The sequence below is a fragment of the Delphinapterus leucas genome, chromosome 20 (genome assembly GCF_059928025.1).
Source record: "Delphinapterus leucas isolate spDelLeu-1000000601 "Yukka" chromosome 20, BTC_Dleu_Yukka2, whole genome shotgun sequence".
Lineage (NCBI taxonomy): Eukaryota > Metazoa > Chordata > Mammalia > Artiodactyla > Monodontidae > Delphinapterus > Delphinapterus leucas.
In genome coordinates this window covers 10,181,298-10,206,640 of record NC_143148.1, presented here as the reverse complement: position 1 = coordinate 10,206,640, position 25,343 = coordinate 10,181,298, and the positions used below count along the sequence as shown (strand labels likewise).

The 25,343-nt window shown below is 54.8% G+C and overlaps 1 protein-coding gene across 1 annotated transcript; it reads right to left on the bottom strand.

Annotated features, from left to right (window-relative positions):
- Positions 1-3,232: 3,232 nt before the first annotated feature.
- Positions 3,233-23,829, bottom strand: EXOC3L2 (exocyst complex component 3 like 2). Its single transcript, XM_022585380.2, has 11 exons — positions 21,153-23,829; positions 17,775-18,408; positions 16,142-16,253; positions 15,054-15,155; positions 14,853-14,953; positions 14,524-14,634; positions 13,027-13,162; positions 9,991-10,113; positions 9,368-9,523; positions 8,443-8,564; positions 3,233-6,208 (listed from the first exon to the last, which is right to left on the bottom strand). The coding sequence occupies exons 1-11, from the start codon at positions 21,712-21,714 to the stop codon at positions 5,929-5,931; spliced, it is 2,439 nt and encodes an 812-aa protein (XP_022441088.2). The 5' UTR covers positions 21,715-23,829; the 3' UTR covers positions 3,233-5,928.
- Between the last annotated feature and the right edge of the window lie 1,514 nt (positions 23,830-25,343).

Here is a 25,343-nt window from a genome sequence, read left to right as displayed (position 1 = left end):
TACTGAGCCCTCGTGCTGCAACTGCTGAAGCCCGCGCGCCTAGAACCCGTGCTCCACAGCAAGAGAAGCCACCGCAATGAGAAGCCCGCGCACCGCAACTAAGAGTAGCCCCCGCTCGCCGCAACTAGAGAAAGCCCACGCACAGCAACGAAGACCCAACGCAACCAAAAATAAATAAATAAATTCTTTTTAAAAAAAGTCACGCCAAAAACTGAAGAAAACGTTTGCAACACATATATTTAATGAAAACCTTGTCTCCAGAATATATGAAGAACTCAATAATTAATTAAAAGACAAAACACCACAACAAAAAACAGGCAAAAGCCTTGGACACTTAACAAAAGAAGATATATGAATAGCCAGTAGGCTCGTGAAAAGGTGTTCAATATTTTTAAACATTATGAAAATTCAAATTAAAACCACAATGAAATGCCACTACACACCTGCTAGAATAGTTAAAATTTTAAAAGACTCTCAATATCAAGTGTTGGCAAGTACAAAGAATAACACCTTCCTGGTACTACACGGGAAATAGCCCAAACGTTCATCCATAATAGAATGGATAGATAAATTCTGACAAGTTACTACCATGAAATCCCACAGAGTAATGAGAATGAGCAAAGTACTACCTTCACAACAAAGCGGTTGAATCTCTCAAATGCAATGCTGAGTGAAAGAAGATAGAAACCAGAGTCGCTGGAATGTATGATTCCAACGATATAAAGTTCATAAACTGGCAAAAGTAATCGATGGTGTTGGAACCAGGATAGTGGTTACCTTTGGGGGGCAGAAGTGGTTGGAAGAGGATTTAAGGGGGAAAGGTCTATGCCTTGACCCATTTTGGTTACATAGATTCACTCTGGAAATTCATTGAGCTTTGCACTAATGATCAGTGTGCCTTTCTGTAAAATCCAAAGAGGATAGTTTTATAAATCAGAAAGTGGTAGCCTTTCTTCCTCCAATCCTATTCCCCAGAGGTAGCCATGGATACAAATTGGGTAGTGTCTTTATCCAGTTATAAATATAGTTACTGAGCTGTAAATATATTTACTTGCATTTTTCACGTAACAGTGTATCTTGGAGGATGTGGCATATCAGAACTGTGAAGAGCTGCCTCCAATCTTTTATCAGTTACATTGTATTCCATTGCGGGGAGACCCAGTATAAACAGTCACCTGTTGACTGTTTTCCATATTAGCCACTTTGAGCAGTGTAGCAGTGTCCATTTTGCACCTGTGTGAGTATTGCAAAGGGATGCATTCCTAGAAGTGGGGATATGAGCATTTTAAATTTCCCTTTGAAAACCGCTCCATGTATAACAAAGTGCTTTAGGCGAGACTATAAGAAAATGTGGGAGAGCTATTGATACCATTTTCCGCCTCAGGGCCTCTGGGATATTGTGAACTGCAAGATGATATCTGTGTTCCAGGTGAAGGTTGAATCTCAGAGCAGATGCTTCTTCCTCCAGGAAGCCCTCCCTGATTCCCAGACAGGGTCAGAGAATTCTTGGGCTTCCCCAGCTGCCTGAGCTCCCCACGTCTAGCCCTGACCACTCTGGATGATAGATGTGTCTCCCTACACACACACACACACACACACACACACCCGACTTGTCAGTTCCATAAGAGCAGGGCCAAAACTGTTGAAGTCACCACAGTGTCCCCAGCACCACCCTGCACAAGGTTGGGCACAGAGGATGAACTCAGATGGATGGATGGATGGAATTTATAGGACTAGAGAGAGTGGAGACTCAGAGCGGACAGGACTCAGCTCGCAGGGGCTCAGAGAGGGGGGTAGAGACTTGAGGATTGGGAGGGGGGCTTCCAGAAGGGGACAGGGTCTCAAGGAGAGAGATAGAGACTCAGAGAAGGGTGGCATCTCAGGGATAGGCATGGGAACTCAGAGAGGTGACTGGGGTTTAGAGAGAGGAGTTAAAGCTGGCGAGGACCACGGATGCTCCGATAGGGGGTGCAAGTTGCAGAAGGCCTGGGAGCTGAGGCTCCAAGGCAGGGTGCCGGCTCGGTAAGTTCCCTCCTTTGTCCTCCTCCTTTTGCAGACAGCGAGACCCAGGCTTGTCTCCTCAAGCTTGACACCTGCTCAGATCTGGAGGGCTGGGGAGGGGCCCAGGGGCTTTGCTGGGTCAGCACTGGACGCTGTTGATCTCTCCCCTACACCTCAGGGGCGTCTTCCACACTGTTCATCAGAGAGGCATTGGGCTGAAAAGGAGGGTCCCCACCCTCTCTGGGCAGGGATGGAGGGGAGGGGGCGGGAAGCCCCAGGGCAGTGTGGATCCTGCCCCCTGGCGCCTCTCCTTGCCCAGAATTTCCTGGCCAGGTGACTTTTTGGTCCTGGATGCAATTTCACGTTTAGATGGAGTTGAATTATCCTGATCCCAGTTGACTCAAGCCCAGTTCGAGGAGAGGGCATGGCTACCTGGAGGCTCCCTGCCTCCCTTTCTCTCATCTGGACCGTGGCCATGGATAGTCGCCTCCCCATCTGGCTTCATCTTTCTCCCCAGTGATGGGGCCGCTCAGCCGCTTCCTGGTTGTGTGACCAGGGTGACCGTCAGAGCCTTGGGGACCTCATCGGTGCACCAGGGAAAATAACACCATCCACCTCACAAGGGTTGACAGGGATGGGACCAGGCAGTGAGGCACAGGGTACAGTGAGGTAGGAGCACGCTTGTCCTGGCACACAGCGGGGCTGGCAGACAGTGGCCAAGAGCTCTTGGAGTCTATCTGATTGGGGTTCAAATTCCAGCCACTGCCTCTAACATACTGTCCTAACCTTCTGAGCCTGCTTCCTGCCTGACAGAAACAGTCCCTTCTCCCAGGGCCAGGGGGGTGGTGCCATGGGATGTTCTGCATTTCAGATACACTCAGGGAACCCCTTGCACAGGTACCCAGTAAACAGTTGCCACCCTGCCCCAATCCCACAGCCAGAAATCACCTCAGTCTGAATCCAAACAGTTAGTGTTTTACAAGCGCTCTCTCTGGGTTAGGATCTGAGCCAAACGCCTCACACACAGCCTCCTCGCCGAGCGCTCCCAGCCCGCTCGCTTGGCAGCGGGGCTGTTGTCAGAGCCTGGGGTGAGCAGGAGGGGTCCTGCCCCTGGCACTCGTTGGATGGTGACTTTAGCTGCACTCCTGCCCCCATCTGGGCCTCTGTTTCCAAATCTGCAAGTTCGTTGAGCGAATCCTCGGGAGCATGGCACTTGGCATGCGGTCGGTGCTAAATTAATGCAACTGTCAGGAGTCTTTCCCCCATTTTACAAAAATGGAAACTGAGGGAGTTCCCTGGTGGCCTAGTGGTTAGGACTCCGGGCTTTCACTGCCGTGGCCTTGGTTCAGTCCCTGGTTGGGGAACTGAGATCCCGCAAGCCGTGCAGCGAGGCAAAAGAAAAAAAAAAGAAAAAGAAGTGGAAACTGAGGCTCAGGGTAAGGTCAGAGCTTCTCAGGGGATCAAGAAAATGTTTGTAATCTAGAAAAAAAGTGGAGCACAATGTTCATAACCAAAAAGTAAAAAACGCCTAAATGTCCTTCAGCTGATACATGGGTAAGTAAAATGTGGTACATCCAGACAGTGGAATGTTATCTGACGATAAAAAGAAATGATATATTGACACATGCTACAACATGATGAACCTTGAAAATATTATGCAGAGTGAAAGAAGACAGACCCAAAAGATCACTTATTTATTCACAATAGCCAAGATACAGAAACAACCCAAATGTCCAGCAGCAGATGAATGGATAAAGAAAATGTTGTATAGCCCGTACGGTAGAATATTATTCAGCCTTTACAAAGAAGGAAATCCTCCCATTTGTGACAATATGATTGAACCTGGAAGCCATTATGTGAAGTGAAATAAGCCTGTCACAAAAGGACAAATTCTGCCTGATTCCACTCACGTGAGGTATTCAGAATCCTCAGGCTCTGGGGGTGGGGGAGGGATGGATTGGGAGTTTGGGGTTCGCAGGTACAAACTACTATATAAAACAGGTAAACAGCAGGGTCCTCCCGTATAGCACAGGGAACTCTAGTCAATATCCTGTGATCAACCATAATGGAAAAGAATATGAAAAAGAATGTCTGTATATGTTTTGCTGTGCAGCAGAAATGAACACAACATTGTCAATCAACTATACACTTCAATAAAAAATAATAAAAAATTAAAATACTCAGATTCGTCAAAGTAGAGAAGAGATGGGATGGGATGGGGAAGTCCAAAGACCTGCTGTACAACATGGTGTCAGTAGTTAACACTCCTGTATTGTGCACTTAGAAGTGTGTTAAGAGGGTAGATCTCACGTTGTGCTCTTAACACACACACACACACACACACACACACACACACACACACACACACACACACACACACACAAGACCACGTATTCTGTGATCCCATTTATACGAAATGTCCAGAGCAGGCGAATGTCCAGAGAAAAAGTAGGCCAGTGGTCACCAGGGCCTGAGAGGGATAGAGGGGTTGGGTTGATGGTTAAGGGGTGCAGGGTTTCTTTGCGGGGGATGCTGAAAAGTTTCTAAAATTGACTGCAGGAGTGATTGCACTGAATTGTGCACTTCAAATGGATGAATTGTCTGCTGCGTAAATTATATTTCGATACAGCCGTTTTTAAGCGGGGCATCAAAATCTGAAAGGAACCCGGCCAAACCAAGGTGAATACATCTTTAATTAAATACGTACAAAATGTTCACTCCTCAACTCCTCTCTCGTATATCAATGACATTGAAAGTGTCATTTTAGGACGTCAAGTGAGGTGCATATATCCTCTGGGCATCTCACTTTGTCTTGGGCAAAGAGAGGTTAAGCAGTTCCTCAGAGAGGGACGGGAACCACAGCCCAGAGAGGGTCAGCTTCCTATCCGGCGTCACACAGCCCTGGGGCTCCAAGAGTCCCGAGTCCCCACCTTCAAACGTGAGTTCAAATGTGCGTGAGGTTCCAACCGCAGCTTCCACGCTGACCCCTGGCTGCCTCCTCCTTCCGACTTCGCAGGAAAAAAAAAAAAGCCATGCCAGGAAGCATCCATCACAGGCTGTCCAACTGGGCCGGAGGGGCAGGGGTCAGCAAGGAGGTGACCTCAAGGTCTCCGTGGGGACCAGGATCCGGCAGGGCTGGGGGTGAGAGGCTGGAATTTTTCCCACCCTGACATTTTCCTGCGTCAACCCAGGAGGGCGCCCTGGATGCCGCCAGCCCTGCCCCCAACCTCCTTCCTCTCTTGATACAGTTTCCCGGCTAAGGATGAGGGGGGCGGGGGGGGCTTGCCAAGGTGGAACCACTAGGCCCAGGAAAGAAGGCACTTTGGGGTTGACAAAATGAGGGACGCTGGCTCAGAGAGGCCAAGGGCCTGCTGTGGAGTCACGCAGCCTCGGGAACTTGGTGTAAACAGGGCGGCCCGGCAGCTCCTACATTGCAGGGCCTGCCTCAGCCACCACTGCCCTGCCCAAGAGTTGGACCCTAGCCCGGCCTTGGGCGTGTGAGAAGCCCTTGGCCCTGGTCCCTGCCCCGGGTCCTTCCTCCCCCCCACACACTGGGGACTCAGCCCTTCCTTGTGTTAAATAGAAACCTCTTTATTCTAAGTATCGTACGTTCCTTAATACATTGGATTGAGGCCAGACCTTGAGGTGAGGGGAAAGGGGGGGCCTGGGATATTTCTGTAGAGCCTTCCAAAACACCACCCACCACTCACTGGGCTGGGGAGGTGGTGCTGGGAACGGGCTTCATGGCCTTGGGAAAGTCCTTGCTCCTTCTGGCCACTTTCTCTTCTGTACAGGGAGTTTGGGGGTAGGTGAGGAGACCTCTAATGATCTTTCCAGCCCAGGGGTCTGTGGCCCCAGACAGGGAGTCAGGAGGATGGTCTGTCAGCAGCAGAGATGGGGGGGCACTGAGGTGAAGCCGGGAGAGTCTCAGTGTTGGGCCCGGGGCCGTGATGGAGATGGAGATGGAGGCCGAGGCCAGGGCAGGCAGGCCAGCCGGGAGAGGGAGAGGCGGCCCAGGAAGAGAGGGAGGCTGAGGCAGAAAGGCGGCCGGGGCACGGGGATGTCTGCAAAGAAGGCACGGTCCCGGGGGGGTGACAAGGTTCCCCCCTCAGAGAGTTCCAAGTCCCGGGCCACCGCCAGGATCTCGTGGCGGGCGACTGTGTGGTGCAGGCCACGGATGTCCAGGAGGGCTGCCACGTGCTTCCGCCTAGGGAAGAGGAGGGGACAGGTGCACGGGGTCCTCCAGATACACTCCCAGCCCACCTGTGGGCCCCACCCGGCCGTCTGTTCCAGAACCTGCCTTAGCTCTGGAGCCCCTTTGCTCCCTCTGGATTCCCCCTCCATACCAGTCCCCCCGAGATCCCGCCCTCCCACCAGCACCCCTAGATCCCCCCTTCATACCAGCCCCCCTCCAGAGCTTCCCTTCCAAACACTTTCAAATCCTCCTACTCACAGTGGATTCCAGAACTGTCACCTCCCAACCCAGCACAAGGATATTCCTTTTTGCCGCATCTCAGCTCCTGATTAAAATAACCTTCCATCTTCACCCCCAACTTGGCTCAGACAGCTCCTGAATTTCCATTCTGGTACCCTTGCACCTGTTTAAGCTCTGGACTCTATAGCAACCCTTAACCTCATTTTCACTTTCATCTCAAACAGCCCCACAGCATCACTCAAATCCAGCCCGGAAGTGCTCACCCACAGCCCTATCCTAACCCTCACCTCACCCCAACGCCAGGTCTGGAGTCTTCACCACTGCTGTTCCAGAGCCCTCATCCAAATTCGGCCTTGGAACACTCACTTCACCTCTAACCCATTCCTGGAATTGTTCTCAACTAAAATTCTCCCCCAGAACTTAAAACTCACCTTGGGGACCCTCCAACCAGAAACTCTGTGCTCAAAACTGGCTCTGTTCCACAACCCTCGCCCCTAAATCCAACACAATGGAAACTTCCCTTCACCCCAATCTCAGCTCCAGATCCCGGATCCAAAACTCAACTCCAGAACCACCATCATATTTCAACTCAAGATCCTGCACCCAACGTTCATTTCCAACTTTCATTTCAAACAGAGTTCTGGGGTCTTCACCACCCCCTTCAATCCAGCTCAGTCTCTTTACCCTCCTGCATCCCAAGTTTGGAATCCCCACAGCTCCAAAACACTCATCCAAAATGGGGCTCAAGAACCTTCCAGCTCAACAGAGATGCAAAACACAGCCCCCAAACTCAGCTTTGGAACCCCTCCTCCCAGCCCAGCTTGAGACCTTTCGAACTCAGCTGCACATCCAAGTTCAGATTCGAGTTCAGAAACCCCAACCCAGCAGGAATGCCGGGACCCTGGCCCCCATGCGACTCCAGGGCTCTGTGCTTTCCCAAGGACATAAGCCCCACACCTCAGAAGCAGAACCGCCCATCCTGAATCAGTTCCAGAATCCTCACCTTCAGCCCCACGTCCTCAACTTCAACCCAGCTGATGCCTTACTCCTGGGTCCTGGGGGATTGTCTCTCTGCATACAGAATGTCTGCCCGACTAGCATCGCAGGACTGCCGCCACCTTGTGCAAGTGGCAGTGTTGTATGGTGGTCAGGTGTACCAGCTTCAGAGCCTGCTGCCTGGGCTCAAGTCCCAACTTCGCTGCCGGCTAGCTGTGACATTGGGGTCAGCTACTTAATTTCCGCCTGCCTCGGATGGTGCTAGGCACTCACAACAGTGCTGCCTTTGACGTGCAAAGATTTTCTCAAATAGCTTGTCTTCTAAAATAACTCTTACATGCTGCAGCCTTGCAGCCAAAAAATAAAAAATAAAATAAAATGCTCAAATACTGCCTACAATAAATAAATAAAGTGACACAGAGTGGGTATGTAAGATGCTTTCTTAGGTCTGACATAAGAACTCAATAAGCAAGAATTGGTATTGTTACTGCTGTCACCACGGATGCTTAATCAATCCCCAATAATCCTATGAAAAGAGTACTATTGTCCCCATGGATCAGAAGAGGAAACTGGGGCTCAGAGAGGATCACAGAGAAAGGAAATGGTCCATCAGGATCTGAACGGCGCCTGCCACTGTCCCAGTGCGTGTGCGCCCGTGTGCCCGTGCGTGTCCCCGTGTCCCCCGCGGCTCCCCAGCTGGGCCGGCCCTTCCTGCCGCCGGGCGGCCCCGCGCCCCCCTGCCCTGGGCTTCCTGTGACTGCTTGTTTGTTTGCGAGCCCTGGTGGCGGCGGCGGCGGCAGCGACGGCGGCGGCGGCAAGAGAAGGAGGGAAATCGTATTAATAATGCCCTGGTTCCAGCAGGAAACGGCCGTCAGACACGCTCGCCGCCTCCCTCCCTCGCCCAAGGGGCAGGAAACGCAGGGACGGATGCCAAGGCTCTCCGGGAGACCTCGGCCTGGCGGCCGCGCGGGCAAAAAGGAACCAAGCCGGCGTGGGGGTGGGGATCTCACCTGATGTCTGGGTAGTCCCGCACCAGCATCCCCACCTCCATCTGGATGCTGGGCGTGTCTTCCAGATGCAGAACTTCGGCCAAACGGGGCACCACGGCGTCCAGCCACGAGGCCTGGGATTCCTGCATGGGAAGACCCCGGGCTCACACTCAACACCCACCCCCTCGAAACCACAGCCTCCCAAGGCCTCGCCTCGCCTGGCAGTTTTCTCGTCCGTAAAACCGGGCAGAGGGCAGACTGCAGTCAGAGGTTATCTGGAACCTTTGGAAATTTGAAGAAAAATCCATAATATAACCTACTCCCAGTTTTGCAGATAATTTGGGGCTCGGGGACACCCCTCAAAACCTATTCTAAATTTGCAAAATGTTACCATTGGGGGAAACTGCATAAGGTATGCGAGCGATCTCTCTGCATTCTTTCTTATAACTGCACGTGACTCTACAATTATCTCCCCCAAAATTAAAAAGAAAATTCCAAGGACTCTAGGTTAGAAACTCCTGGAATAGCGGCTGAGTGACACCCTTCCCGTCCAGCTCATTACAACTGGGTACAAATAAGATTTGCTGACTTTTAAATGCTTGGATTTGGGAACGCTAAGGTTCTGAGTTTCTCTTGCATTTAGCGACTATCTGTGCTCATAATAATGGCTAACGTTTAGGTCCTAAGCCCTTTTAATGGGACTTATCTAATCCCCACAAGAAGGCATAGGGACCATTTTTCTCTTCATTTGTGCCCAGAGCGCTTTCTCTTTCAGTTAGAAAGGCAATTTTTACCCTCAGAGGGCGAAGATCAGAGTGTTACTATTGGCTGCAAATTGGGTGAGGGTCTTATTCTAAGCCCCGCCCCCGGCTATCGAGTCTGGGGATTCCCGGAAGCCAAAGTTTTCCGTAGTTTCGGAGCCCCCCGCCCCCAAGGCCGCACTGACCAGCCGTCGGAACAGCCTCTGCAGCTGCGCCGCGTCCTCCCGGAGCCTGCCGGCCACGCGGCTGCGGGTCCGCGCGGAGCCGCAGCGCAGGCGACCGCGGAACAGGGGCCGCACGTACTCGACCAGCGCCCGCCGGTGCAGCTCGGCCACCAGCTCCTGGGGACCCGGGAAGACGCGAGGGGGTGTGAAACGCCGGTGACCCCCCTCCCCGCTTCCCACCCGCCCGCCCCCGCTCCGGACACCCAACGGGAACCCCTGCCCACCCCCAGCCGCCGGCGGCCCTCCCGGCTCCCGGTGGGTGACCCCTGTCCTGCTCCTCCTAATCAACTCGCGGACCCTCCCCCACCGGCCCCCAGAGGTGCCCCATCCCAGCCCTCTCCGCTTTCTCCGGAGCCCCACCATCCAGAGGCCCCAACCCCGCCAGCATCCCGCGCTACACCCCGGTATCCGCGGGCACCCTCCGCGCAGACCACAGGTAGAGCGCCACCTATCTCGCCCTGAGAGAGCTTCTCCCCGCCTAGAAGGGGTCTCTCCCCTCTGAGCGCTCTAGCTCTGCTCTCCCACCCTCCCCCCACCGGCCCCGGGTCCCACCCTGCGTCCCTCCCCCGCACAAGCAGATGCACCTGGTAAGGCTCATCTTGCATCCTGCGCAGTGCCAGGGCCTTAGCGCCCAGCGTGCCCACGATGCCATCCAGGGCCTCCGAGCTGCTCAGCCACTTTCTGCGCATCAGCTTGCTGAAGTGCGGCTGGGTGGGGCAGAGTGGGCAGAGGGTCACAGTTCGCCTCCCTTCTGCCCTCTTTCTTCATAGATCAATCCAACATTTGTTCCCAAAACGCTGCTCCGAGCTGAACCAGGGCTGCGCAGTGCTGGGGACACAGCAGTGCGGAGACAGTCCAGCCCTGACCTCCTGGGGCTCTCAGTCCAGCCCTGCCCTCCTGGAGCTCTCCTCCAGAAGAGGAGACAGAGCTGTTCCCCAGACAGTGACCATTCAGAATGGCCACGGCTGGAAAGAGGGAGCCCAGGGGTTTAGGAAGCCCAGCCTGAGTCAGCATAGAGAGTCAAGGAGGGCTTCCTGGAGGAGGGGGCACCAGAGCTGAGGCCAGGAAGATGGTCACTGTTCGCCAAGTGAGCGGTGGGAGAGGGAGTGGCTCAATCCGAGGGGAAAGCCAGTGTGAAGAAGGTTCAGATTTCAGATGGGCTTGCGGGTCAGAGGACCGGAAAGAAGGTCAGTGTGGCTGGCAAGACCATCTATATAATTCACGGGCCCAATGCAAAAATGAAAATGGGAGACCCTTTGTTCAAAAAGTATTAAGAACTTCAAGACAGAGAGAGCAGAACTTTAAACCAAGCTAGGACCCTTCTAATCAGGGGGATGCGGGGGTGGGGGGGGCTTGTATGACTGCCCAGTGAAGAGATGGGGCTGGTCAGGTGAACCGAGCAGAGCACACAGGCCTCCTGGGCTTGGGAGGAGCCTCAGATTTCTCTTGAGGGCACTGGGGATCCATGGCAGGTTCTAAGCAGAGGAGGGAGAGGGTCAGCTTTGTGCTTCACCGAGATGGCTGGGAGGGGGCAAGACTGAGGCAGAAATGGGGGGTCTGGAAGGAGGGGAAGGGTTGAGAAGGGATGAGGAGGGGGAAAGGAGAATGCAGGTGGTAGATTCATAGGATGTAGTAAGTGGCCACCGGTGGAGGGAGGGGAGGGAGGTATCTGGATCCTGGAGGTGGGATGGGCAGTGGGTCTGTCCCTCAGATGGAGGCTGGGAGCATGAGGTGCCCGGACACCTCTGGGGTTGGTGTCCATGGGGGTCTGAAGCAGACTCCTATCCCACTCAGCCCAGCACCCCCTTCCTGCTTTCTCATCCCATAGTAGCCCAATTTTCTGAACCTCCAAAATTGAGGCCTGTGGGCTTTTGTTGGAAAGCAGGTGTGAATCAACTGAGGTGACGCTCTTGGTACAGCACTCAGCTCAGGACGTGTTGCTGTTGCTATAAACTCTGTACATTTATGAAGTTCCCTAATGGCCAGTACCCGAGGGCCAGGACCCAAGCTAAGTACTTTATGGCCACAAGCCCATTGCTTCCTCACAGCCATCTGAGAAGCCTGGAATTCCTGGGTCCATTTTCCAGATGAGCAAACATAGACCCCCAAGAGGAAAGCCATTTGCCTAAGTCCCCCTACCTGGAAGCCGTACAGCCAGGCCTGGAACAAAGACTGTACCCCCTTCCCCCCAACACTCACTTTCATTCCCATGCTTGTCCATTTAGTCATTCAACAAACACTCTCTGAACCCTGCCTGTGGCCCAGCCCTGGGTGGATCACGGGGGATACATTAGAGAACGCTTGGGGACACAACACAAAAGGAGATAAACAAAACTCCAAGCGCTTGATAATTATAAGCACTTGGGGGCCTCTGAATTCTGATCTGATATTTGACGATATTAAGAAATGATTGTTCCATTTGTTAGGTAGGAAAATGGCATTGCGGTTACATTTGTTTAAAAAGGCTGGGTTCCTTATCTTTCGGAGATACAGGCTAAAGTGTTGATGGATGATGGTAGGATGCCAAAGATGTGCTTGAAAAGAATCCAGTGGGCAGGAGAGGTGGGGGGAGAGGTGGAGTTGATGCTTGCTGGAGCTGGTCCACAAGAGGTCATTCTGTCATTCTGCCTACTTTTGTGTATGTTTGAAATTTTCCATAATAGAAAAGTTATTTTAGAAACATTCCAACAAATCCTTGCCCTTGAGAAGCTGACATTCCAATGGGAGGAGACAGATTGGAAAAAAAAAAAAAAAAAAGCAAAGGATATAGCATGGCAGGTGGTGATAAGTGCTTTGGAGACAAATAGAGTGGCGGGGGGGGGCATGTGGGAATCTCAGGGGCTTCTATTTTAAACAGGGCAGTCAGGGGAGGTCCTTCTAAGAAGGTGACATTTGAGTCAAAACTTGAAAGAGGTGAGAGAGGGAGCTTTGTGGCTCTTGAGGGAAGAGTAGTCCAGGCAGAGGGAACAGGTGCAGAGGTACTGAGGTTGGAATGCGTCTGACACGTTAAGGAGAAGCGAGGGGCAAGGAGGAAAGTGGGAGGGGATGAGGTCAGAGAGGGAAAGGGCAGACCATGTGGGCCTCGGGGGCCACAGGGAGGACTTTGGCTTTTGCCCTAAGTGAGCTGGGAGCCATGGAGGGTTCTAAGCAGAGGTGGGACACAACCCGACGTACAATGTGGATTGAGCACGAATCACAACCAGGGACATGCACACCTCTCAGTTCCATTCCCGGGTACTCCCACCAGCTCCTCACCCCGCTCTCACCCACCTCTGAACCTAGTCCCCTCTGGGCATGTGCAGGACCCCGGGGATGAGTGAATGAGGCCCTAGGGTCTAGGAGAGGCTGGGCAGGGATTTGGAGGACCTCAGTGAGGAGGGGTTCCACCCAGTCCCCTAGGCCCCTTCATGCTGATCGCTCTCTATCCTCCCCCTGACCATATCCTCCCACCTCTTCCTTCCTGCGCCCCCCCGTCCCCCTAAACGGCCCAGACACGGCCATCACCCCCCACCCCCTCTGCTTCCCGAACACTGAGTCATGGGCTGAAAGGAACTGCAGGATGGGGCGGGGGCACTCCCCTGTCCTGGCCCCGGCCCCACCCAGCCCACTGCCTCTCTCACCTGCAGCTCCTGGAACAGCAGGTCGGTCAGGATGCGGTGGCAGAGTCGGGTCACTCGGTCCAGAGCGCTGGCTGCAGCTTCCCGAGCCGGCTCACTCTCAGGGGGTCCCACCCGGGCCAGGCGCTCCGCCAGAGCCCTGTGGGGGTCAATGGAACCAAAGGTCAAGGAGCCTCAACATCTCAGCCCAACTGCCTGGACCTGTCTCCCATGAGACGGACCCTATTTTGTGGGGCACGGGGGCGACAGGTCAGATGGGGAGCTGGGGGAAGTCAGGGGCTCTGGGGGGGCCTGGGGGCTGAGAAATATCAGGGGATGTCTGGAGGGTTGGGGGTTGGGGGGCTCTGTGGAATGGCTGGGAGTCTGGGGGATGGAGTGGGGAGGAAGGGGTCTATTTCTCTCGCTACTTTCTGGGTGAGAGTGGGGATGCTTCCATCCTAAAAGTCTGTGCTTCTAAAGGGCTGTAATTCTAAAATTCGACCCTTTTCATTTTCTGTCATTGTAACAGTTGATGACCCTCTCCATCACTGAAAGGAGAATAACTTGGTTTAGAGGGCAACTGGGCACTTTCTGCCCACATCCCAGCAGATCCCCTTCTGAGAATGTATCCTTGGTCCCCACACTTGTGGGAGTTGACAGATGTGCCAGGTTTTTCTCTACAAAAGAGTGGAGGCAACTGTCCATCCACTGGGGACAGATTAAATGAATGACGGCACATCCAAGCGGTGGAAGACAGTTCAGCTATAAAAGATATAAAAGAAGCTGGTGGGAACTCTTCAGGCACTAACAGAAAGATCTCCAAGGTGTTAAGTGGAAAAGGACAGAGTGTGTTCAATATTCTACCATTTGTATTTTTTTTAAAGGAAAAGGAATAATATGTATGCACATAGTAATAGATTTACTTGTATGTTATGAAATATGTATATGCATGGCTATCTATGCATATGCATGAAGTGTGTCTATGCATATATACACGTATTTACACATATTTACTGGTAAATGTATCAAATACCCCTGGAAAGATATGTGAGGCATTAGCAATAACTGGAGGGAAGGAGTGGGGGAGGGAGGCTTTTCACTGTGTGCCTTGTTGTATCTTGAATGCATTCCTAATTTTAAAAATTCAATTAAAAATAAGTTAATAAAAAGGTAAAGTAATATAACTGAATCGCTTTGCTGTACAGCAGAAATCAACACAACATACTAAATCAACTATACAAGGAAAGTATTATAAGAAAAAAATGTTTAAAAAAATGTAATCCCTAGAGTCTGGCTTCTAGGTTCCTGTAATTCTAACACTCCCAGGTTCTGATTACTCCATAATTCTAGTGCCCTGTGATGCTACGGTTCTTTCTAGGACTCCCAGGTTTTATGCTTCTAAGGTACCCTGGATATGCCTCTCGGGGCTAGCTCTGCGATCCCCACCCAGGATCCAGGCACCCCAGTTCAGCTTGTCACCCAGGACTGGCCTTCTCGCCCACACACTGTGGGTGCTCTAACCTCAGGGGGGGCCCACAATTGACCAGGGAGATGGTCCTGCTGATATAGGTGTCGGGTAGCAGCTCCCGGACTCCTGGGTTCTCATGGAATCGTTCCACGCGCTGCTGGAAGCTGGTGGGAGGAGAGAGGGAGGATGGTAGACCGATGGAGCACCGCTGGATAAGGGTCCCTGGCTGGGCACTGAGCCCAGCACAGCCTGTGATCCCCACAGAGGCGCCCCTGCCCATCCTGACTGGGTTCACTTCCAGCTCTCCTCTCGCTGCTGGCTCCCGGGTCCAGATGCCCCACCGCCACCCCAGCCCTGCGCCCTTCCCCCCAGCCCTCCATACCTCTGCAGGAATTCTGCCAGCCCCCCCAAGCAGCAGTGGGCCATCCGCTCCCCAAACTCCTGGCTGATGCGGGGCGCTCGCTCTGTGTGCTCTTCCAGCAGCTGCGTGGTCCAGGGGGATGAGAAGTGATGAGGAGGCGAGGTCCCACTTTCCCACTGGTCACCATCCAGCTGATTGTCCTTCCTCTTCCCCGCCCCCTACCTCACACACGTCCTGTGCCAGGCTGCTGCACCGGTCCTCCGCACCTGCCCAGTGCCCCGCGTCCTCCTGCAGCACTCGAAGCAGGGCTGCCCGTGTCTGAGCCTGGAGTGGGGAAGTGGGGGCAGAGGCAGGAGTCAGAGTCCCTGGGAGCCTCTCCCTCCCTTGCTCACACCACGATTCCCCCCTCTTCCCCGCCGTCCTGCCCCTTAGCCCCCCTGCAGCTCTGGATTCTACCTGTGAGCTCATCAAGGTAACGCTGGGGAGAGAGCCTGGACCAGAAAACTTCCCCAGCCCCTTCCATTCCTAAGTCTACAATTTGGCATTTGATATTGAGGCTGTCCTCCATCTAATAGCCAGAGGGTTTAAGGGCTTATTCTCTCATTATCTGATGATTCTAAGACTCTGCTCTCAGGTCTGCGAGACGATTCTTTCACGATTTCCAGATTCTGTGATTCAAGAATTCCAAGTGTCTAGGATTCTAAGGTTTACACATCTCTTGATTCTCTGGTCCTATGTTGTCTTCAATTCAGTGAGTCTGAGAATGAATGTAGACTTGTTCGATCCCGAGATTCAAAGCTCTCAAGTTGCAAAGATACTGATTTCTGTGGCTGGGGCAGGACTGGCTTTTAGACCAGAAACACCCCTGTGGCTGGGATGGCTGTTTTCAGCTTGGACCATCCTGCTCGGCGGTGCCTGTGCCCGGCCAGTTATTAACCGTGTTTGCTATCAGCCCTGCTTATATGCAGAGATGCTTTGATGCCCTCCTTCTGTGAGTCTTTGAGTCTGCGAGCTGAGGTTCTGTGACTGACTCTCTGGCTGTAAGATTTGAAGTGTCTGAATGTATTGAACCTTTACTGAGCGTCTCCACGCCCGGCCGAGTGCTTTGGATACACTGAACATAAGACAGAAGTGATCGGTATGGGCTTACGTTTCTATGTCTGTTGGACAGAACTCGGAAGTCCACAAAGGGCAAGGGGAGATGGAGATAGGGAAAGGGGGCGGAGAGAGGCCCCCAAGCTCAGTGTGACCCCCCCTCCCTCTGCAGAGCACCTCCGGCTTCCTGATCAGCAAAGCCAAGTTCCAGGTACCTTAACGTCTGTGACACATTCATCCTCCAAGCCACGAAGGGTGCCAGGGGACAGAAGGGGCTCCAGCTCCCCATTTTCCAGGGCGACCATGTCCACCAGACCTAGGACCTCTCTGGGGGTGGGGGTAAGAAACGGGGGGGGGTCTGTGAGAGGTGGGGCTGGGGAGCTGAACCCCTCCCCACCTCCATCCCTTCACAGCCTGTGTGTTTGTGACCTGGGCCTCTCCCTTCCTCTCTCGGGGCCAGCTTTGCTCATCCCTCAAAGGAAGTCTCTGGAATTGTTGCTCCCCTGGCTCCAGTTCCAAGTCAGCTCCCTGATGGATGGTGTCCGGGCAAGACTCGTAGGGGTCAAGTCCAGGCTCTGTGACCTGGCACGCAAGGTCTCACCCGCCAGAGCTTCACCAGACAGAAGCTCCCTTCCACCTCCGCCCCTAGTCCCTACGTCATCACCTAGCCTTGGAGGCCTCGCCACTCCAGCCCTCACTTCCAGCCTCTACCCTCTTGCATGCCCCGGCCTGTGCCGTGCCATTGCTCTCCCCACACCTCCACACCACCCCTGCACACACCAGGCCTTTGCTCATGGCATCCTCTCAGCCAGAAGCCCCATCTCCCTGCAAATCAGACTTAACTCATGTCTCACCATTCCAGGCTCTCTATTCCCCCTCCATCTCTCATGGATGGCATGTGAGTGTCATGAACATATATTCCCAAATGGGATCTGGACAGGTCAGTGTTGGTAACTGTTGCCTTCCCATTCTTCTGGCGACACCATCTTGATTTCGATGAGGGACCACCCACTCCCTCACCCTCCAATGTGTGGTTTGGGTGTGGCTAACTCCCTTTTCCCTGGAGCCTGTAGGGACCCAGTCATAGCTGATCACCGTACTCCATCCCCCAGCCACAAGAATGGAAATGTTTTAAGATCCAAAGGCTCGATGGTTATAGGATTCTAGGACTGGGAGGGTCAATGGTACTCAGGTTCTAGATGCTAAGATTATAGAGTTCAAAGGACCAAAAGTGCTACCATCCTAAAACTGGAAGGACCGACAAGTGTCAGAGTTCTAGGATCCAAAGGGGGGATGAACCGGATTAGAAGCCTCGTTGGCGCTAACGTTCTAGGGTTGAAATTGTCATCAGTTCTAAGATTGGAAGAGTCATCAGCGCTTGTGCCCTAGGGTCTAAGGCGAAAGCAGTGTAAGGGTTCTAGAATTCCAAGGGTCAACAGTGCCAAGATTTCAGGATGAGAAGGGTCATTGGTGTTGAGTTTCTAGGACTGGAAGGGGGGGCAGTGCTAAGATTCGAAGAGTGTACGTGTTGATGATTCTAAAGATTCTTGGACTGGAAGGGTCAACAATGCTAAGATTCTAGGACCGGAAGGATGGCGGGTGGTAAGGTTCTAGGATCAGAAGGATCCCTGTTGCTGAGGTTCTAGCGTGGGAAGCGTGGAGAGCGCTAAGATTCTCGGGTTGTAAATGTTACCAGTGCTGAGCCTGGAAGGGTCAACGATATTAAGGTTCTAGGAATGAAGGTCCAGGAGGGTCCTTAGGTTCTGAAGGGGCCGGGGCTGGAGGGAGTGGGGGAAAGCGAGGGTTCTACTCGACCTTGGGGCAGCCGATCCCTAGGCCCCCGCTCACCTGGGGTACACCTGGTTATGCCAGTGCAGCAGCGCGTAGCGGTCGGCCAGCGGCAGCCTCCGGCGGGCGGCGGCCCCGATCCACTCGGCCAGCGCGCCGTGGTAGCCGCGCAGGTAGACGCCAAAGGCGCCCAGGCCGGCGGGGTAGGAGGGCGCCAGGCGGCCCCGCACCACGCCCATATCCTCCAGCAGCCGCCCCCGCAGCGCCTCCAGCTGCCCGGCCAGGCCCCCGGGCGCCCCTGGCGCCGCAGCCTCCAGGCGCTCCCGGGCCGCACGCGCCACCGCCTCCGCCCAGCGGGCGCGCAGGTTGCGGGCCGCCTCGGGTCCCCGGCGCCCGTCCGCCGCCTCCTCCTGCACCAGCACCTGACCCAGCTGCGCCACGGCGCCCGGCCCGGCGCCTGCGCCCGGCCCGGGGCCCGCCAGCGTCTCGCGCACCAGCGCCCACAGCTCGCGCTGCAGGGCCTCGTACAGCAGAGCCACGTCCCGGGCCCGGCGGCCCCCGCCCGCGCCCTCGGCCTTGGGCGGCCCGGGCGCGCCGCCCCCCGACGACGCCAGCTCTTCGGCCTCCAGCTCCAAGATGTGCTCGTCGGCCCGCGCGAGCTCGCGCTGCTGGATCAAGCTCAGGATCTCCAGCACTGTGGGCGCAAAGCGGGAGCTCAGGGGCTGGGAAACCGGGCGGGCGGCGGGGAGGAGGCGAGGGGAAGAGGGTCGGGGGAGGGGAGAGGTGGGGGTCAGAGAGGGATGTGGGGGCATTTCAGGAGAAGGGGAAGAGAGAAGGCTGTCAGGTGAGGGGCCTAGGAGAAGGGAGGGGGCGGAGAGGGAGGAGGGAGCAAGGGGGAGAGCCAGGGCAAGGGGGAGGGGACAGGAGGCGGTCAGGGAAGGGAGGGGGGGTTTTGGTGATGGGAGAAGGCGTCTGGATATAAGGAGGTCAAAGATGAAAGGGTGTCTGATTCGGAAGAGGGTAAGATGAGAGGAGGAGTCAGAGGAAGTGGGGTTAAGGGAATGAGGGAGAAGGAAAGGCTTAGGGCTTGGGGTAAGGGGTCAGGGCTAGGAAGAGAGTATCAGGGGGTAGGTGAGGCTGTGGGGAGGAGTTAGGGGAGTTGGGGGCGGATGGGATAGAAAAAGGGCATCAGGGTCAAAAAAGGCATCAGAGGAAGTGGGGCGGCCAAGGGAGGACAGTCGGAGCCAGGTAAGGGGGAGAGGGATGGAGAGAGCCAGTGGACTGGGGGGCAGGGTGGGGGCATGGAGGTTGGAAGAGGGTATGAAGACCAGAGATGGGTCTTTCGGGGGTGGGGACAACTATAGGGGTGACCTGGCTCTCCGATGATTTCACACTCCCCCAGGAGAGGGGAGTCATGGGCTCGGGAGGCCTCTGAGTGAAGGCAGAGGGTCCCAGTGGCCCAGGGTTACCCCCAACACCTCCAGCCCCCTCCGCTTCCTCCCTGGCAGAGAAACTATTTCCTGGCCAGTGCTATTTCTGCCCATCCGTTTCCAGAAGGCGGGGGCTTGAGTCACTCCCTTCTCACCTCCCTGTGGTGCCCTCCCAGTCCCTAGGGAGCAGGGGCTGAAATAGCTTCTGGCGCAGGATGTGGAGGGCATCAGGCATCAGGTTGAAGGAAGGGCTCTCCAGTGATGGGGCAGCGAGGGCTGTCCATGGGGGGAGGGTAGGAGTGGGGATGGGGGTGGGGGGATAGAGGCAGGGTGGGGGACAGGGTTGAAGGAAGGTGGGGATTGGGCAGGGCTGGGACTGGAGAAGCGGATGGGAATGAAGGTGGAGGCTGGGATGAGGGAGTTCAGGGCTAGGGTGAGGTTGGGGCTGAAATCGGAAGAGGGAGATGGGAAAGGAATCGAGAATGTCATCTGGAGTTTGGGGTAGGGATGGGCTCGGAGATGAGTTTAGGTGAAAGTTGAGGATGGAAAGAAGGTATAGATGGAGGTGAGTTTGAAGAAGTCTGGACGTCAGTTGGGGTTGGGAGGAATGTGGACAGTTGAAGCTGGAGGTTGGAAATGGGGGGGTTAGGATTGAGACTCGGGATGGGTGTGGAGGTGGGGTTAAGAGGTTGAGTTTGGGGTTAAGGTTGAAAATGGGGGCTGGGAGTGCGACTAGGACTGAATGAGGAAGTTGGGGAGGTGAATGGGGTTGAAGGGGGACGCTGAGATGGACCTGGGGTTGGGGGGTGGGAGTGAGACTGAAGAGGGGAAAGGGTTGAAGTTGCACACAGGGATGGGATTGAGGACGGGATGAGAGTAGAGGAATGAGCTATGGCATGGGACTGGACCAGTTGGCGGCTGTCATGGTGTTGGGCATAGCAGTGAGGTTAAAGATGGCATTTGGGGCTTCCCTGGTGGCGCAGTGGTTGAGAGTCCGCCTGCCGATGCGGGGGACACGGGTTCGTGCCCCGGTCCGGGAAGATCCCACATGCCGCGGAGCGGCTGGGCCCGTGAGCCATGGCCGCTGAGCCTGCGCGTCCGGAGCCTGTGCTCCACAACGGGAGAGGCCACAACGGTGAGAGGCCCGCGTACCGCAAAAAAAAAAAAAGATGGCATTTGGTGAAAGGGATGGATTGGGAATAAGCATGCGGATGTGCCTCAGGTGGCGATGGCTGATGGGGTTGGAATAAGTATAGCTGGAAATCAAAAAGGCATTGAGGAAGACAGTGGGGTTTGGGGTAGTATTGGGGTTGAGGATACAACAGGGGTGGTGTTATGAGTGGAACTGTGTTTGTCCCCCACCCCAAGAAGAAGAGATATGTGAAGTCCTAACCCCCAGTACCTCAGAATGGGATCTTATTTGGAAATAGGTAATTTACAGAGGTAAGCAAGGTAAATTGAGGTCATAGGGTGGGCCCTGATCCATTATGACTGGTGTCCTTATAAGAAGGGAAACTTGGACACCAAGATAGACATGCACAGAGGAGAAGATGATGTGAAGACAGAGAGAAGGCCATGTGTGGACGGAAGGTGGGAGGGATGCAGTTGCAAGGCAAGGAACGCCAAAGATTGCCAGCAAAGCACCAGAAGCTGGAAGAGGCAGCTTTGAAAGGAGACGGGATTGAGGTTGAATTTGAGGATAGTAACGGAGAGAGGGTTGAAACTGGGGGCAGGGAGGGGATTGGAGGAGATGAGACCGAAGTTGGTCATTTGGTTGTTGTTGGACAAGGGGACGAGGTTGAAGGCAGATGGAGAGAGGGACAGATTGGGCTGGGGGTGGAGACGGGGCTGAAGCTGGAGTTTGGTGACGGAGATTAGGACCGCAGCAGGGATGGGCTGGCCATGTCCGTGGAGGTGGGCAGATGGAAGCTGGAGATGTGAATGGAGATGGGGTCACGGGTGGAGACACTGTGATTCTCCCAGGTCTGGGCCAGGACTCCCGACTCACCTGACAGTGGCTCCTTTATCTTCGGGGGCTCCGGGACCTTGGGCGGGGGCTCGGGAGCCGCCTCGCCTGCGGGCACCACCCTCTCAGCCAGTGACGCCCGCCGGGGCTTGGGCCCACGCCCCAGTCTCAGGAAGGCCAGTCTCCGGGCAGCCTCCCCAGCCGCCTCCTCGTCGCCCTGGGCTCGGGTCCCCTGAAGCCTGGCCAGGAGGCCAAAGTCTGCTGAGCTCCTACGGATCCCCGGTGTCAGCACACGGCCCAGGAAAGAGCGAGGCTGCCCGTCCCCAGGGCTGCCCGCCCGCCGGCCAGGGGTTCTGCCCAGCCGGAAGGGGGCCAGGCCTGCCAACTTCTCCAGGGTGGCACGGCGGCGACATGATGTTCCGTTGGGCAGGGTCTCCAGTTCCCCAGCCTCCTCTTCTTCCAGCCCTGAAGCCTCCTCAAAGGGGTTCCGAGAGGACCTCAGGGGCAGTGTCCCCGCCCGGGACATCTTAGAGTCTGCCAGCCCTAGACTCTTCAGGATGGGCATTTTGACAGGCGGGGACCTGGGGAACAAAGAACGGACCATCGCTGGTGTTGATGACAATGCCTTTGTGTACCCAGCACTTTGGAGCACGTGTGCCAAGCACTGGCCTGAGCACGCACTTACCCCTTGAGTCTGCGCAATCTCATGAAGGGAGTAACGTCACTATGCCCATTTTGCAGATGAGGAAACTGAGGCTCAGAAGAGCACAAGTGTTTGCCTAAGGTCCCACAGTGATTCGGATTTCAAACCCAGGCCTGTCATATTCCAGACCCAGGGTTCTCTCCCCTGAGCACCGGCGTCCAGACCCTTCCCCTACCTTACTCCTGCCCAGGGGTGTTCATCATCTTAGTGCACCCTTCTACTCCATGAGGAAGCAGGCTCAGAGAGGAGAAGGGTCTTTCCCACGGTGGCACAGCCAGCGAAGGGCAGAGACTGCATGGGGACCCAGGCCCCACCCCACCGTCTACCCAGGTGTCCTGTTCACAGTTGGGCACCTGCTTCGTCTCCCCTGTCCAGGCAGTACCCCTGTCTCCTCTACCCTGCCCCATTCACTCCTTCAACAAACATTTTACTGGGAAATGTCCAGAATACACAAATCCATAGAGACAGAGAGAAGATTAGTCGTTTCCAGTGACTGGGAGAGGGGGACTGGGCTGTGACCACCTAACCGGTACAGCGTTTCCTTTTAGAGGGACGAAGACGTTCTGGAATTAGTGGCAATGCTTGACAACCTTGTGAATGTACTAGATGCCACTGAATTGTACACTTTAATAAAATGGTTAGTATGGTAAATTTTATGTTATGTAGATTTTACCACACACATCCCCGTACACACATCCCCATACACACACACACACACACACACACACACACACACACACACACACACACACACATTGATTAGGTATTTACGTGGGCCCAGCCCTGAGCAGGCCCTGAGGACACAGCAGTGGCCAAGGCAGACCCAGTCCCTGCCCTCATGGAGCTCGAAGCTTCCCGAGTCCTGCCCATTCCTTCTCCTAAATCCGTCTCCTACCTCTTCATGGCCCCTGCCCCAGTCCAAGCCCCCTCCTGCTTCCCTGCTGCAGCCTCCTCCCTGATCTCCAGCCTCTAGTTCCCCAGTCTACCTTGGAGGACCTTGTTAAGGCTCAGACCTGCCCCTCCCCCTTCTCTTAACCCTCCATGGCTCCCCAGTGCCCTCGAGATGAAATTCAGGCCCCCCCGCTTGCCTGCTGTACACCTCATGAGCACTACCCCACCTTCTCCTCCTCCTTACCTCAGGCTCCTCTGGGTTCCAGCACCTCTTTATACGTGGAGGCCTGTTCTCCATGTTCCATTCACACTTCGGGACCCAGCCCCTGTGTTGCCTCTTCCCAGATGCCCAGGCTGAGTCAGGTGCACCCCCCTTGAAACTCCCACTCTGGGTCATCACTGTCTGGGAATGGGTCTGTGTCCCCCACTGGGCTGTGAGCCCCAAGAGGGCAGGGGCGGGGCTCTCTGTGTCCCCAGCTCCCAGGGCAGGCACTCTGGGAATGAGTGGGTGCTAAACAGGAAACAAAGGAAGGAGACAAGGACTTCATAACTTGTGGGACAGGAGGAATGATAAGTCAAAACGGAGAGCTCAGCAAGGAGCAGGCCGCTCAGGGCCTTGAAAACCGTTAAGGAAGGGTTTGGACTTTCCCCTGAGGGCACTGGGAGCCACAGAAGGGCGCTTTTGAAAATGATGAAAGATTCCAAATGTTCAGAAAAGTATAGAAAATAAATTTAATAAACACCCCTGTGCTTACGATCCTAGTAGCTGCATCTAATGCAAGCATTTGCTCTTTTGGGTTCATTTTTTTTTTCTTTTAAGAGTCAAGCATTGCAGGAATTCCCTGGCGGTCCAGTAGTTAGGACTCTGCACTTTCACTGCCAAGGGTGCGGGTTCAATCCCTGGTCTGGGAACTAAGAGTCAAGCATTGCAAATGCACTGAAGCCCCCCAACCCCCCCCGATCCTGCCCACTCTAGCCCTCTCCCGAGGAAAGCCGTCCAAGCAGACTTTGACCCTGTGCCTGCCTACCCAGACTGGTATCCAGAAATAATGTATTGTTTTACATGGTTTCGAACTCTCCATAAATACTGTCATACTACAAGTATCCCCTGCCTCTTGCTTTTTTTTTTTTTTTTTTTTTTTTTTGCGGTACGCGGGCCTCTCACTGCTGTGGCCTCTCCCGTTGCGGAGCACAGGCTCCGGACGCACAGGCTCAGCGGCCATGGCCCACGGGCCCAGCTGCTCCGCGGCATGTGGGATCTTCCCGGACCGGGGCACGAACCCGTGTCCCCTGCATCGGCAGGCGGGCTCTCAACCACTGCGCCACCAGGGAGGCCCCTGCCTCTTGCTTTTTTCCCTCACAGTTTACATGTGAGGTTTTCCATGCCTGTCTCTGTGGCGCTAGTCGAGTGCTGTACACTATTCCACCGTATGACTGTGACCGACCTGTGTTAAGGGTGTTCTCACATCCTCCCATGGCTGGACACATAGGTTGTTTTGAACCGGGACAGGTTCTGAACAGGTTAGGGACAGGGTCAAGATGGGGCAGTGGGTGTAGGAGTGCACGGGGGGCCTGGGAGGAAGGCTGCTGCTGCAGGGGCCCTGAGTTGGCTGAGCCATGTGCAAGAGCATCTCCTTTCCTGGTGGGGACGCCCCTTCTTTCCTCCCTGACCTCACCCTCTACACCTTAGCCATTGTTTCTCAAGCCTCCTGTTTCTAGAAACACTGTCCCAGCCTCTCTCCAGTCTCCATGGTCCCCGATCCCCCAGGGAGGCAGTCACCATGGCAACCCTTGCCTGGAACCCCCATGGCTGTGGGCAATCGATACCAGCCCCCCTCCCCATACACACACTATTCACACACTGATTTCTCCGTCTTTCATCTTCCAAACTGGCCTCCACATGCCTAATCCCCAGAATGGCTCCATCATCCCCCCCCAAAAATAATCCACCTCCCCCTCAAAACAAGGGCCTCCAATTTCCCTCCAGTTGAAGTCAACATTACCCAAACTGGATTTTTTTCACCCATGCTAGATTTGCCATTCCCACGCTGGCTCCCATATCCACCCCTCAACTGGATCCCCCTCAAACCATTTCCAACATCCTCAGACCTGGCTGCAACATTTTCCCAAAACTGGCCCCGACGTCTTTCCCCTTCCTGGCTCCAACACCCACCTCTGCAAACTGACATCCTGCCCCCTCCAGCCCCCTCGTCTGCCTCCCAGTGCCCGGCCCCTGACTCACTTCCGAGGCATCCCTCAAGCCCCCAGCCTCCCAGCTGCTGCAGGATGTCTTGGCCACCAGAGCTTCCCTCTCTGGGCTCCTCCTTCTCTTCCTCACTGCCAGCCTTTCCCCAAAGTCCCAAACCCTCTGCCGGCCAGCCGACCTGTTTGCAGAAGTCATCACCTCCAGGCCTGTGTCTGTATCGGGGAACTGCCCTTACAAATTGTGTCCAGTACAGCCGCAATCCAGACCTTGCCCCCAAACAATTCTGTCACCAGCCCAGCCTGTTTCAGGCTCATCCACATCTTCATTCCCAACCTCATCCCATCTGCATCCCAACCCTTGTTCCGGCTCCATCTCCAAGACCCCACCCCATCCCTCTCTGGCCTCAGCCTTCCCACCTGAACTCAGAGCTTCC